The sequence below is a fragment of the Thermomyces dupontii genome (assembly GCF_041956625.1).
Source record: "Thermomyces dupontii strain NRRL 2155 unplaced genomic scaffold VTN31scaffold_9, whole genome shotgun sequence".
In the NCBI taxonomy this organism is placed as follows: Eukaryota; Fungi; Ascomycota; class Eurotiomycetes; order Eurotiales; family Trichocomaceae; genus Thermomyces; species Thermomyces dupontii.
This window is the reverse complement of record NW_027192315.1, coordinates 166436-181195: the sequence shown is the minus strand read 5'-3', so window position 1 is coordinate 181195 and position 14760 is coordinate 166436. Positions and strand designations below refer to the sequence as shown.

The 14760-nt window shown below is 55.9% G+C and overlaps 4 protein-coding genes across 4 annotated transcripts; 2 read left to right on the top strand and 2 right to left on the bottom strand.

Moving 5' to 3' along the window:
- Positions 1-69: 69 nt before the first annotated feature.
- VTN31DRAFT_7256 (uncharacterized protein) lies at positions 70-2615 on the bottom strand (the record flags this gene model as incomplete). The annotated part of the gene is made up of 7 exons (XM_069407957.1): positions 70-256; positions 317-752; positions 813-1105; positions 1151-1237; positions 1289-2131; positions 2184-2296; positions 2379-2615. 7 exons carry the CDS (start codon positions 2613-2615, stop codon positions 70-72), a joined length of 2196 nt encoding a protein of 731 aa, XP_069257754.1.
- Positions 2616-3004: 389 nt separating this feature from the next.
- Positions 3005-6835, bottom strand: VTN31DRAFT_7255 (uncharacterized protein; the record flags this gene model as incomplete). The annotated part of the gene is made up of 1 exon (XM_069407956.1): positions 3005-6835. One exon carries the CDS (start codon positions 6833-6835, stop codon positions 3005-3007), a length of 3831 nt encoding a protein of 1276 aa, XP_069257753.1.
- Positions 6836-10029: 3194 nt separating this feature from the next.
- VTN31DRAFT_7254 (uncharacterized protein) lies at positions 10030-10358 on the top strand (the record flags this gene model as incomplete). The annotated part of the gene is made up of 2 exons (XM_069407955.1): positions 10030-10185; positions 10242-10358. The coding sequence occupies 2 exons, from the start codon at positions 10030-10032 to the stop codon at positions 10356-10358; spliced, it is 273 nt and encodes a 90-aa protein (XP_069257752.1).
- Positions 10359-12367: 2009 nt separating this feature from the next.
- On the top strand, positions 12368-14269 carry VTN31DRAFT_7253 (uncharacterized protein; the record flags this gene model as incomplete). Its single annotated transcript, XM_069407954.1, has 1 exon — positions 12368-14269. The coding sequence occupies one exon, from the start codon at positions 12368-12370 to the stop codon at positions 14267-14269; it is 1902 nt and encodes a 633-aa protein (XP_069257751.1).
- Between the last annotated feature and the right edge of the window lie 491 nt (positions 14270-14760).

Genomic DNA, 14760 nt, shown 5'->3' with positions numbered 1-14760 from the left:
AACCCCCGAAAAAAAAAAATCAATAACCAGAAGCAACCTAGGTAGGTACCCAGTATGCACATCACCTGTTCAAGGCATCGGCAGTAGCCTCAGAAGCTCCAAATCCCTCGCCACCGCGGGACTAAACGCCGCGCAATGCTCGATAAACGCCAGCATCTCGCCATACCACCGTTTCCAGTCCGCCGGCAGCGTCGAGCGAAGACGCGGATCGGGGGAATGCGCGATACAATAGAATATCAAAATCTGGCCAAAGAATCTGTTTTTTACCCTTCAGTAAGGGGGATGGGAAAGAATGGGGCAGGGAAGGGGAGGTTACTGTGAGCAAAAAGCGAATTTAATCGGGATACAGCTCTTCATGCGCCGAAACACGCCTTGAATGACCGGCCAGTCCATTGCGTAGCGAAGGCCACTGCGGACTTGCTCGAGGTCATCGTCCGTAAGGCGGTTGGGGGGGACGGCAAGGGCCTTGTAGATGTAGGGGCGGCCCATGTGGAATTTCGCGATGCGGAACCGTGCGCGTAGGAGGCTGTCGGCGACGGCGGCGGCGGGGGAGGGTGCTGTGGTGGGCTCCATCGCGGATGGAGAAGGTTCCCGTGCGGTGGAGGGACGGGTGCGGGGGCTCACTGGCGAGGGGCTCGTGTCGTGGTCTGGGTTGGAGAATTGGATCGGAGCGGGAAGGTTGAGGCGCCATTGTTCGATTTGATGGTGTAGTTCGGCGCTGACGGCAGGGCGGGGCACGGCTTCGGATTCGGCTGCTCGCATTGCCTTAGTAAATGAACCACTCGATTCATGGGAGTGGCGAGGGGAGATACAGAAAACGTAGAGACTGTGCCGGATCCGAGTAAGAATAATCCGATGCGCAACCTGCGCAAGAAAGTGATACTGAAAGTACGCCTCGTTCGGATCCGACATGGACGTGATGTTCGCCGGTAGTCCCGCAGGGCTAAAGTCGATGAACTTTGGAATCGGGACGTAGTCCTCGAATCGGGCGAGCCCGCTGGATGGCAGGTCTAGCTCCTGCACGAGGATGGTCTCATGCATGACGGTGTTCCAGAAGGCGCGGGACTTCATGTCCCCTTCCCACTCGTCAAAGTTGACGTCCCGGCTGGGATCTGTTAGCAGAGGTCTAAAGAGCGGGGAGTAAGCGTACTTTGTGAGCATGGACAAACAACAGGCCGCTGCTCGATTGAGCATTGCCCATGAGTCCATGGGACGAATGATATACGCGTAGTACATCCTGGCCAAGTCAGCAAAGAGTTTCGATCTTTTTCTAAAAGGGGGTGCTTACGCAGACAGCAGATAGAACTGGCAGCATTGCAGATCATTCTGACAGATCAAAAAACCAATTCTCTTCCTCGCTTCATTGAAAAACCGCAAACCAGGCGGCTCTTCCTCCGTCACCTCGATCCATGGCGGCGCCTCAAACGAATCGCCAAAGCTCCCCGGCAACGGGAAATCGCCCTCCTGGTACGCGCGGACGGCGAGGCATCCCAGCGCCATCACATTCAGCACCAGGCACGACTCGATCGTATACGCAAAACCATTCTCAATCACACTGCCCAGCGTGAATGCGAAGAAGAACTTGCGGTCCAGAAACGGCGAAAACGTGTTGAACAGGGAGAAAAACGCCTCCGCAAGCCCCTTGACCACGGCAAATGGCAACGCCTCAAGCCAGTCCACCCCTTCTGCCAACTGCATCGGATACGGGCGTAGCCACATGGGCAGCGGAGGTCGCGCGGTCTCAAGGTCAATGACGTAGTTCTTCCCCAGCTGGTCGTACGCGGCCAGGAGGCGCTCCGGCAGGTGGGCGCGTGCTCCGGGCCATAGGGGAACGGCATGCTGGCTGAAAGAAATCTCCTTCTGCCCGCGCGAGACACCGACCGCCGCGTCCCAGACTCCGCTGACGGGTTCGGAAGGGCGAGTCTCCGCTGGGCTGGTATATTGCGAGGGGGGTGCATGCGACGACGAGGCTCGAACCACCGTTGCCTCGGGACTACGACTCACCTCGGCCACCTGCGTCAATTGCTCGGTGAGCGGCCGAAGGTCATTTGCGATGTTCTGCGGCAGGTACTCGAGCTTGGTCTCGATCCGATGCAGCGTACTGATGATCAGGCCGAGAGACTGATCTCTCCTGTGTCACTCATCAGGACGATTGTTCAACGCCAAATGAAAGAATTCCCAACCTCGATGTCCTCCGCTCACTATACACGCACTCCAGCCCCAGCGACTTGCACAAGCCGCAGCGCGGCCGTGACTCATCACATCGTGTCTTCTTCAACCGACAATTCTCGCATGCCTAATGCCAACATATTCGTCAATCTTCTGATTTATCTCTCTCTCGCGATTGCGAACCCGTCCCCGCGCATGGCTCGACTCACCACCGTCGCAATGAAATGTCGCGGCCTCTTGACGGGCTGCTCCGAATGCGCCGACTGTTCCGGCTCTTCTGCCGACGATAACAAATCCGCAATCGACGCCGCACCGTGACTGCTATTAGTAGTATTCGCAGTGATCGTCTCGCCGTCGTTGCCTTTGCCGTTGCCGCCGCTAATCACATTCGGCGCATTCGGCGAATTCGAGCTGGACGGTTCCCCTCGGCTGTGCTTATTACTCATGGCGCCGTCGCACAGCGCGACTGATCATCGTCTAGATTTTCTATACGCGGGTTACGCGACGGGGAAACGGTCATTCTGGTTCGACTGGGCCCGAGTTGATACGGGACTCTTTCATTTCTCTCGCTCTATCAATTCAGCTGCCTGAGCAACGTCGTCTTGAGAGGTGAATGACTGGTTGATCATTTCGGGAAGTGGAGGAGCCATTGGCCAATCATATCGGCGCGATAGCTGTGCTTAGTCACCCCGAGCCAGCCGGATCATCCATCAGATGAAAGCGTCTCGACTACCACCCCACAGGATGATTGTTGCTATTCAAGATAAATCCCGCTGAGATAACAGTTTCTTAACATGACTATCTACAGTCGTAAATCGTAATATCATCATTCATGTCAAATCGGCTCATCCCTCGGCTCAATCAACACCTCGTTCACGGCAACGTGCTCCGGCTGCCGTAGCGCATAGACAATCGAATTGGCCACGTCTTCCGGATCGAGGATCTTCGCCCCGGATGGTGTGCCGTACTTCTTGATCGCCTCGGCATCGGTGGACATGCCCAGCAAATCCGTGGCCGTGTTGCCCGGCTGCACACTGGTCACGCGCAGCCCACTGCCCGCCGTCTCGAGACGCAGCGACTGCAGCGTCGCCTCGACGAAGAACTTGCTCGCCGAGTACACGCCCAGCCCCGGGAACACCTTCCGCCCGGCGTCGGACGAGATGGCCACAATGTGGCCGCGGCCGCGACGGAGCATCCCGGGCACCGTCGACGCAAGGCAGTGAAGGAGCCCCTTGCAGTTCACGTCGACGGTTCGCTCCCACTCGTCCGTTTGCACGTTCGCCATCATGGTGTAGTACATCACGCCGGCACACGAGACGAGAATGTCGACAGGGCCAAGCTCCGCGTCGACCGCGGCAAAGAGTGCCTCTACCTGGGCCTTGTCCGTGACGTCGGTTTGTCGGATCAGGACCTTGCCGCTGCCAGCAATCTTGCGCTTGAGGGCCTCCAACGCATCCAGCCGCCGAGCCGCCAGCGCCACATGACAGCCTTCCCTTGCCAGGGCAGTAGCAACGGCAGCCCCAATGCCAGATGACGCACCGGTGACCACGGCCACGCGGCCGCTCAGCGGACCCTTTAGGGCGACTGCAACAGGGAGAGTGTTGCTACGTCGTGGCGGACGCGGGAGCCAGCCTCTCGCAAACCAGTGTCGCATGTAAATCTCGAGCAGTGCACGGTTGACCTTGGGCCGTGCTAGGCTCGAACAGTAGGGTTTGGTTGCGGCGTCGTCGAGAACCACGATGTCCCGGAGGAATTCGACAGTTGGCATCCCGCTGCGGAGAATGTCAACGGTAAATGCGCCATCGCCGCCCTTGACCGAGCCCCGCTTCTGCGTCCACAGGGCCACCCACTCATCCCAACCGAGGGGCTTTGTGGGATAGCCGAGCTCATTGAGACTCTCAAAGACCGACCGAAAGTCGATCGGGTCCGGGTCGCCAAGGTGGAAGACGGTCTGCTCCCGCTGAGTCTGGCTGGCCAGGTGTATGATGGCACGGCTGATGTAGTCTACCGGCGTCATTTCCGCCCTCCAGCCTTCCACATCCGGGGCATAGCCCAGGCGGATGGATTCCACGATCAATGCGGACAGCAGATCCCAGGCATTCGCAGCGCCGCTCTGGCTGTGACCACTGACGGTGCCGATCCGATACACTTTGACAGGCATTCCTCGACGGCTGGCTTCCAGCATCAACTGCTCGGCCACCCACTTGGTCTGCGCGTAGCCGTCCAGCAACTTTGTGGGTACATCATCCACTTTCAACACAGCATCTTCGGGCCAGCCCTTTTCTCCAGACGGCGGTAGGACGCCATTGGTGGACACGTATTGCACCGTGGCGCCGCTCTTGGACGCCAGGCGTAGGATCTCCCTTGTCCCACCAACGTTGGCGCCTCGCAACGCAGCGTAAGGGTACACGAGGTTGACGGTGGCAGCGGCATGGACAATGACCTGCACGCGCGCGGCGAGATCATCGTACGCTTCCGAGGACAACCCAAAGCGCGACAGGGAAAGATTTCCAGGTAGCACCTCGATGCGCTCCATCATCGAGTCACGCCACAATCCCATGTCCAGCAGATTCCGGCGGATGCGCGCAACGCCACCCGCCTGGTCCTCCTCGACTGGCTCGTTGAAGCGCACAAGGCAAATCACATGCGCCGAGGTATGTTCCAACAGGTCGCTGAGCAGAAACGCACCGAGATAGCCCGTGACGCCGGTCAACAGCACCGTATCTGCGTCCCTGATGGATCGAATCTCCTGATTCTTCGACGGTCGGATATCGTCCTCCAGGGTCGAGTCTGCGCGCAGGACAGCGGGGAGGTCCGCCTGCACCGCAGCAGTGTGGCCGTCGCGTATCGCACGGACGGTCTGCAGGTGGCCGGCCAGCGTCGTGTTCTCGGCCAGGCGAGTGATTGGGATTCGGAAGCCAAAGGCCCGCGAGAGTCTCGAAGAGACATCGGCCAGGGAGAGGGAATGCCCGCCCAGGTCGAAGAAGTCGTCCTCGGGGCGAATGAGCTCCTTTGCCGTCTTCAACGATGCCGCCCAGATCGTGGCGATCGCATCGAGGGTGATGGGGTCCTTGTTCCTTTGCCCGTTGCCGTTGACGGGGCTGGGGCTGCGCGGCGGCGGGAGCCGCTTGAGATCAACCTTCCCAGAAACCGCATTTGTGGGCAGCTCGTCGACTTCAACCCAGAGGGCAGGAATCATATAGTGGGCTAGGTACGGGGACAGCACGCGACGAGCCGCCGGGCTGTGGCCAGACTCGTTGATGTCTACGGCAGGGCGGGTTCCGCATTCATCATCCTTATCGCGAACAATATAGGCAACTAACTGTCGCTCCAACCCATCACCATGGGCAACTACAGCGCAGCGTCTGACTGCCAAATGCTTGACGATTTCATTTTCCACCTTCCCAGGCACAACCGAATATCCACGGAGTTTGATCATCATGCCGATGCGGCCCGTGATCTCCAAGAGTCCGGACGGAAGAAGTCGAGCGGAATCGCCCGTCCGGTACATCCGGGCGCCCGGGGTTGGATCGAATGGGTCGGGCGTGAACGCTTTGGCGGTCATCTCGGGCCGATTCAGGTATCCCCGGGCCAGCTGCGGACCGCCAATGCAGAGCTCTCCAATCGTTCCTTGCTCTACCGGTCGACCATTTTCGTCGAGGATATACGTGTGCTTGGGATCCAAGGCCGGGCCAACGGGGCAGTACTGGGACTCCTCGTCCAGCATCTCCCGGATGTCTCCACAGGCAATCTCATGCGTTTCACAGGCACTGTAGCAGTTCAAGAGACGGGTATTGGGCAGTGCTTTCAAGCCTCGGCGGGCGAGATCCGTCGTGACCACCTCGCCGTTGAGCCACAGCACGCGCAGATCCGGCAGGCGCTCGCCGATGTGTGGATGACGGGCCAAAACAGTGGCGAAGAGGGTTGGGGTCATGAGCGTCTCGGTGATGCGCTTGGCCGCGAGCAGATCGACCAGAGCGGCGGGGTCGTAGCTCACATCGTCGGGCACGGCCACGACGGTTGCGCCGCGGATCAACGGACGCAGGATCTCCCAGATGAAGAACACATTACAGGCGACGCGATCCCCCGGCCGCACATCTTGCACGGCGAATCGCAGATTGTACGAGAGCACCGCGGCCCGATGCGGATTGGCGATGCCTTTGGGCTTGCCGGTGGTGCCGGAGGAATATGAGACAAAGGCGAGGCGGTCCAGATCATCCTCGGCGGGCAACGGAGGCAGGTCGCGAGCATGACCGTTGACGGCCTGCGGCAGCGGCTCGTCGACCAACACCAGCGGCACGGAGCCCTTGATTTTGCCGGCCTCTGCTCGGCGCGTAATCACGACAACTGGCTTAGCATCGTCCACCACGTCGGACAGCAGGTTCTGCGGGTATGCCAGCTCGAGGATCAGGAAGGCGCCGCCCGCCCGCAGCGCGGCCAAACAGGCAATCACGTAGTCGGCGCTGCGCGGCAGAAGCACACCCACCAGGCTGTCGCGGCCTACGCCGAGGGTTCGCAGATGCTGCGACAGGGCGTCGACTTTGCTGTCCAGCTCCGCATAGCTGTATGTCGATGAGTCATCCTCGAGCGCTACAGCGTCGGGCGAGGCCTGTACCTGCTGTCGAAAGAGGGCGTCGAGGTCCTTGGAGGTGTCAATGATGGGCATGGTTGGTGGCTACGCAGCAGGAGTGACTTTGGGCAGCGAAAAACACGGGGCCGAAAGGCGGAGCTTATGTGGGGACAATGCAAACAATATGCCTAATGGATATGTATTTTTCTCCGAGCACTGAGACGATCTGGAATGAATGGAGGGTTGGGATGTTTGTTTGTGCTGGCCAAGTGGAACCGTTGTGTCGCCGTTGGGCCGCGGGTCTCAAGGAGGAGGAATGTGAAAGGAGGAGAGAGGAGAGATTGTGAGAGAAAACTTCCCGTTGCACACTAAATACTCTGAGAAATTGAGTGACATTTTGCGACAAGCGCGGGATTGTAGAAAAAAAAGAAAAAAAAAAGGGAGAGAAACCCGAAAAAAATTCCTGATGTGGAAACAGATCGAATGTCCTGTTGATAAGGTCTTGGCTTTCGATCTTCGCCTTAGCGTAAAGCTAAGAAAGTGTCTGGATCTCGAACGTTTTCTATCCTCAGAGGCCTTCAAATGACAGGGCGGGTCATCATGCGAGCGGCTGTTGTTGAGCCGCTTGAAAAAATCATGATTCCCAAGTGGCCCATCAGGCTATGTATTTCTGTCGGTCATTGTGAACCTCACCTCAATGCACGCGACCGCATGCTTTTTTCGCACACCGAGGCCAACACCGCGGCCAACCGGGTTCCAGAACCTTGGTGTTTCTGCCAACAAATCAACCAATCAGGGAGCATGCTGTTATCTTATCAAAATTAAGCACTCTTCCAAAACGGGAAATATTGAATGATCTCTGGACCAACGCGGCAGGGTTCAGAGCCTTGAGTCAGGACTTGAATCAGTTGAATTTCCTCAACACCCCGGCGAAACACGTCGGTTAACAAGTAACGATGCGGTTCGACCCGGTCCCGACTGGTTCAACCATTCAGAGGACATGGAAACATGGACACGGCAGGCAATCTCGAGTGTCACGTGCTCCCAGGAAATGACTGCTGCGCAGTGCCATTGCCGAGTCACGAGTGCTCTCGCATCTCACTGGGATGGGTTGAGCAAAATGGTTTAACTCTTGTCCGGTGATTGGTGACACGATGGTCAAAGCGGAACCAATCTGTCATCATGTTGAGTGATCCGACTGAGAAATTGACAGATGTTGAACGCTGGGTAACAGATTGTCGATAAAATCTGGCGCGTAATATGTGATTAGCAGATCTCCGGTACCCCCAGTGACCCCCATCCTTTCGCGGCACCCACAGACATCAATCTGCCACATCATTTGTTCACAGCCTCTCATCCAAGTGAGGGTGGCCCGATCCCGGGTCCTGCCTTGGAGTCCGTCAACGTCAACAGCTCGGCATTGTCACAATCAGTCTAGGCAAGTTCGTGCTCGTCGTAGCTGGACAGCAATCATAATGTTGCTGAGTATCCGGTAGGGTGGCCATGCTGATCAGGAATGGGGTACGGAGCACTCCGTACGAGGACTGGAATATATTTCCATGGAAACAACAGTCAAAACACATCCCTCGGACCTCAGCGGTTCAACTTCAGCCTGTTGTCATTTCAATTGCCATGGCGATTGATCGGCATTCGCGTCGGGCTGGCCAGGGCATCCATTCCTCCGTTTCAAAGTCAGCCAGTCTGGAGCAACACCCTGACCGGTCGCTGCACACAGTGCAGATGCTGTGACACCGTGCAAGAATGCGGGGTAAAACGTCAAGCCTTTTGGCCTCGCCTACATCAAAATGTGTCTTCTCAGAATTGGGCAAAGTGAGCCAAAGCTTGGATTGGGACCGGGCAGGATTGGTCAATCATTCGCTGGCTGTCCCAGAAATACATTACCAGTTCACCACTTTGCGGTTCGGTTGACACGAGATCGGGTTCTGTTGCCGGCCAAAACACGGCGGCTTCTGCGAATTCCACTGATCCAGCCCAACTCATCCGGAACACTAACATGATTTTCCAGCAAGGGCTCAGAGGAATCACGTCCGCTGTTGCTGCTGGGGACAAACCATTAATTCTTGAATAGGAAGTTGCCATAGTTATTGGGGGTTCTACTTTGGGCGACGGCATTGATAGGGGCTGACCGGGCAACCCGGTCCTGGTCCATACAGGAATTCTCGAAGGCGTTCCTAGTGTTCCATTTATTTCAGGGGTGCTTTACCGCTTGTTGGATCCCTTGAATAGGTATCGCATTGGTACGGAGTACATGCAGGAGACGTTATCTGACGTGGTCTGGTCATCTTGGTCGCTGTTTGAAACGAGATCCTAGCCCAGCACTCGTAGACTGTACCCCTCCACCCGTCATTATTGTATGTACATACAAGATTAGTACCTCGTTGGTTGCCCAAGATGCTATCTCTGTCAGTTCAGCTTCCGACAAACTCCACCGTCCACCATCCATGGCTCCTGTCGATCTGGATGGATCGCTGACTTCGGAGTAATTAACTTCATACTCTTCGTATGAATAGATGCAAGTATGAACTCATATCGATGTGTCGACTTATCGATAAGTTGATCAGCGTGATCGGCACGAACAAAGTCTGTGCACTGCAGACTCGGGAAGAGGAGCGGGATGAGACGAGTATGTTCGGGTGTCGGAGGAGGCACGGAACAGCGGGAACACTCAATCACCTAACCGGCCAACCCTGATATTCCTCGTTCACTCCGAGGAACAGCGTGTGCAATTTGGCCATGCGCAGAGCGCCAATTCCATCTTGAATATAGACTCATACTAGAGGATTATCTTGTGCTCGGATAATCAAATTGTTCGATGTGACCAATCGGTCCTAACTTGATTGGATGCATTAGGGTTCTACGGGATGAGAAAGGAAAAAAAAAAGGCGGTCTGGAAGATCTTCATCAACAAACCATCCATTGTTGTTTTGAAAGGGTTAAGCCGACAACTCATCTGCAGTTAACTCAAGGCATCCTGTTTGTTGTTCAATTAATCCACATATGCCCTTGTGCTCGAACTTTGAAGCCCTCCAACGCACCGCGTTTCGGGAGATGCAGCAGTCAGCGGAGTTGCCAATCAATTTACAGGCGCTTACCTCGTCCGGATTAGGGTTATGCATATCGACAGGGCACCTCCACCATCGGGGGAATTTCTGTCATCAAGCCCAATCAGTACTCGAGTTCGGCCCCGTGGTGGGCTGCAATCGGTATAGCCGTCTGAGAGGACCCCCAGGTCCCCATTGTGAGCAAACTTTATTGGTTCTTCTGCCTTGATGGCGTCATGCATGCTGAAAGAATGGCGCGGGCTTCCCGAACTGACCATTATTGGCCCAACCACCAACTGGCTTGAGTGGCATCTGGCCATCTACCCCGATTCGGCAATCTGGCCAGCTCGGCAACAACCACGCAAGCACGGTGGTGGTGTAAAGGTTATCCTGCAGCCAAGCTGCAGCTCCCTGAGCTAACAGACACCAGCGCAAAACAGGTTCGCCCGGAGGCCGGCCTGACCATGGTCACCATGCAGTCCCTCGAAGTCTCGATTTGCTGCACCACTCGCTCGGTCTTTGGGTCAAGTTTCAACTTGAACCATGCTCTTCGATAACGAGCATGGCTTAGTCGCCCTCAACCCCAACCAGGGCAAAAGGCGGTGGACTCGGTCTGGGCTTCTCCCCTAACTTAACCTTCTCAGGGTTGTCCTCGTGGGCGGTTTCTGGTCGGCCGTTCATGTCAAGAGAAAACGTGGACTGAACGGACCAGATGCTTTGGATTGTATTAGTCAACGTTCGTCTGTGATGATTATTTCGGACTCTGTGGAATCCTCGTAGTGGATCATTCGATGAATCTCGATGAGTACTCGTACTGATAGTTTGAATGAATAGGTAGTTAACTAGTACCTAACACCTCATTGCTGACGATGAACAAATGCGTCAGCGACTTTGTTGGTATGTCTGGTAACGAATTGATGGTATTGTGACCGTATGGTATGACCCACTCCAAGCCACCGCCCATCGTCATTGGCTTCGCTGGGCGGCAACCCCGTTCGCCATCGTTCTGTGACCTTCCCCAGTTTCCAGTTGGCCTGCCCCATGATGACTCGTCCCTTCCTTCTCTGCCCAGTTGTCCTTTCCTGTCGTTCCTTCCCTTTCCCCCTCCATCAGTTCCTTCCCTGACCGACATCTCTCCATCCTGACTCCTTCCCTCCCTCAACGCTCTCCTTCCTCTTCGTCTCACTCTCGGTCGCGCCTTCCTCCATCTCCCTGCCGTCTCGCCGTCGTCTCCTCATCTCCTCGTCTCCTCCTCGTCTCCTCCTCCTCCTCCTCATCGCTCTCGACTCTCCTGCAACAACAACGCTCTTCGACCGCAAATTCCTCGACATTGTTCCATGCATTCCGCGCTTCCTCTGGACATAGACGACTGCGTGACCGGCTATTCCGGACAATCCATCGACCTGATCGCGACCGTACCCCGGAGGTGACCTCTCCTGAAGTCACGGCTGGAGTCTCTCCGAGTGCCGCAAGTTCCTCGAGAGCACCCACTTCTTTTCTCGATTCGCGGCCCTTCGCCCATTCAACCAATATTCCTCGATCTATCGTTACCGAAAGACTCATTTCTTCCAAGTCTTCCGTGAGGTCGCTACCACCCCTTCTGGGTGCTTACACGTCAGACGCCGGTTGGCTCCTTCCGCTTTGGGTCACCAGACCGTTGGCAATCCAACACTGGCTCTGCCGTTGATTGCGAGGGAACCCCATAGCGAGCTTTCTGGAGGGCTTCCGCTTTGCTGTCAGGGCAACCATCCCCATCGACGGGATCCAGGCAACAGTGTTATCCACCCTCTGCCCCAGTGGATCACTTCGTCACCCGTCGTCCTGTGATTCCATCTCCATTGTACACATTTGAGTCTGGACCCGTCCCTTGGGTGTGCGACCTTTGACGACAACCCCCCCCCCCCCCCCCCCCTTCTACACCGTCACGACCTTACGCAGCGATTTTCTCCGATATTTATCTCTCTGTACGATTACTCCTCTGCCGTCCCGCCTCGTTCCGCTTCTGGGTGGCATTGTTCTTTTTTTTTTTCTTCTTCGCATCTATCCTTACTCGTCTGGCTCGACGCCCTTCGTTTGCATCACACATATCCAATGACTTCATAACGGTTCGCTCTTTTGGTGGTTCGACGTGACCCTTTCGGGGCTCCCGAACATTGCCTATCCGGCTCGACGCCTTGTCTTTTCCTTTGTCTTATCCTCTCATTCGCGGTATCTCTATGAGCCTTTGATCAACGATCCCGGTGTTTGTTGCGTTTCTGCCTTTTTTTATTCCTCTTTTTGGTTTATGCCCATCTGCAGCTGCTACTGCCCAGCTGCTTGATTTCACGCCAGCAGTGCATATCTCTTCTTCGACTTCATTTCTATACGAGTCCTGTATCTTTATTGTCTATACTCTCCCTTCTGTCTTGTGTTTTCTTGTTACGACCTTGTCTGAGTCGGTGCCCCGGTTATCCCGCGGATTCGGCCATCCTTGGTATATTTATCCCTCAACTTCGTCTCTACTCACCTCGCTGTTTCCTCTCGGGCCCTTCCAATCCGTGGTGGTTGCATAGGATCCCCGTCGCCCATGGAGTGCTTGAAGGACAAGTTTGTGGAGGGCCTGCTCTTGAACGGGCGCTTCCGAACAGTGGCTCCATTGAATCGCGGCTCCTTCGGCATGGTGTTTCTGGCCAAGGATGTCCAGACTGATCAGGATGTCGCAATTAAGTGTCTCACCAAGTCAGCATCCGCAGATTCGGCCTGCCCGGTGGCAATCGACGACCGGTCGGAGGAATTGGAATGCCATGCCCGGTTGGGTTACCATCCAAACATCGTCAATCTGATCCATTCATTCGAGACGAAGTCCCATACCTTCCTGGTTCTGGAGTATTGCTCCAACGGGGATTTGTACGAGGCCATCAGAGTCAATCGCGGGCCTCTGGAGACGGAGCACGTTCGCGAGTTCATGATGCAGCTCGTGGACGCCGTGGAGTTTATGCACTCCAATGGCCTCTATCACCGGGATATCAAGCCCGAGAATATCTTCCTCACCCAGGATGGTACCATGAAGTTGGGTGATTTTGGGCTCGCGACCCGCAGCGCTTGGTGCCACGAGCCATGTGTCGGCAGTGACCGCTATATGGCTCCAGAGCAGTACGAGCCCCCTCCGGGCGGTTATTCTCCCGCAAAGGCGGATATTTGGTCCATCGGCATTTGCCTGCTCAACATTTTGTTTGCCCGCAATCCGTTCGTCACGCCTACGGAGTCGGATGTCCTGTTCGCGGACTATGTCCGTGATCGGCAGTCTCTTTTCGATGTCTTTCCGAACATGTCGCAGGATACATTCGAAATCTTGCGCCACGCTCTGGCTCTCGATCCAGAAAAGCGTAGCCTGTCTGGTGTTCGAGAGGCCATTCTGCGCACTGTGAGCTTCACCACGGACGACGAGACATTGGATGAGTTCTGCACCGATGAGCGCCAAGTCATCCCTGCCAGCGCCAACCGCGAGCCTTTGCGTACTCCGTCCATCCAGTCTCCTCACATGAACCAGGGCGATTCCTTCCCTTGGGCGAAAGCTCTGCAAGCAAGTCCGCCTCAACCGATTCGAGAGCTTTCGGCCATTCCCGACACCGATTATTACTCGGAAGATCTCTTCCCTCCCTCGGAAACGGCTGGCACGTCGTGGTACTCGGTCCATCCGGAGACGTCGTCGATGGCCTCCGTTTTCGATTCGGCGATGGGTACCTCTATCAAGTCGTCCCATGATGGAGATTTGGCGCCAGGGAGCATCCCTGTGTCTGGGTCTTTGCCTACCGATGCCATCAAACCAGTGCCGTCGTTGTCCATGGTGTTTGGGAAATCTGATCAAATTTCTAAGAGTTGGAGCGATCTCTGGGATGAGGAGGAATCGGAGAACGAGGAATTGGCGTTGCAACAACGGCGGGAGAACAATGCCCGTAGTTGGAGCCAAGACAGCAAGAATGATGCCGAAAGCCCGCAGCAACATGTGGACGTCTTCGAATCCCAGTCCAGTCCACAGTCCGACTCTGATTCCCAAACTCCGGTGGGCCCGACGACTTCCACCAAGCCCCTGCCGTTTACGAAGCCGGCTGGTCCGGAACGCTCGAAGCCATCGCCCAAGGGGCAGCGCCGAAATGGCCGCTACACTCCTCCCAAGGCGTCCTTGCTGGACAAGTGGGCGGCCCTTGGGGATCGCCGTCGGAACTACCGTCCGAATGATGACTCTCCGCTCTTGAAGAAACAGCGATCGATGAATAGTATGAATTGGAGGCGCGAATTTGGATCCTCCTGGTCCCCGAGAAAGGACCACTACCAGGGCAATGACCGCCCGCGCAATCCCTTCTTGGACAAGGAATGGCGACGTGAGGATCGTGGCCCGACTAAGCCTAAACCTGCCAATGACCATTACCACGGCAGCGTGGATGAGGACTTGGATTTGGTGGGTGGTTGGCACGATCTCCACCTCTAGTTTTTGTCTCCGGGTCATATTCCCAGTCCTCCGCGGACTCCTTGCTCTCGTGATGGATGGCTTGCTCCTACACTCTTTGGCGGCCTGGAAGACGACTACCTTTCGACATTAATGCCTAGTTTCACCTGCGTCGGTGTGTGTTTGGTACTCCGTTCCGTTTTCGACGCTCGACCCTAATTTTCTGGCACTGTGCACAAAAAAATTTAGACAACTGGACCGGATTCGTCGCGGGCGATGGAGACTTTTGTGTCTCGTGTATTACTACGGGCTTACTGGTGTGCCAACAAGAAGTACACATATTGTTGTTTGGGACATCGACGAAAAGCAGGTTTTTGTTGCATCGGGGTTTGTTCTTTCTATCTTGGGGGTTCTTGTGGATTTCCATGTTCTCTTCGAGGGCCGTCGGTCGTGCAGTTGCCAGGTCATTCATCTCACGAAGAGGAGGGTGGTCTGCGGAGGGCGGGAGCGAAAGTCAAGACGTTGATGTGTCC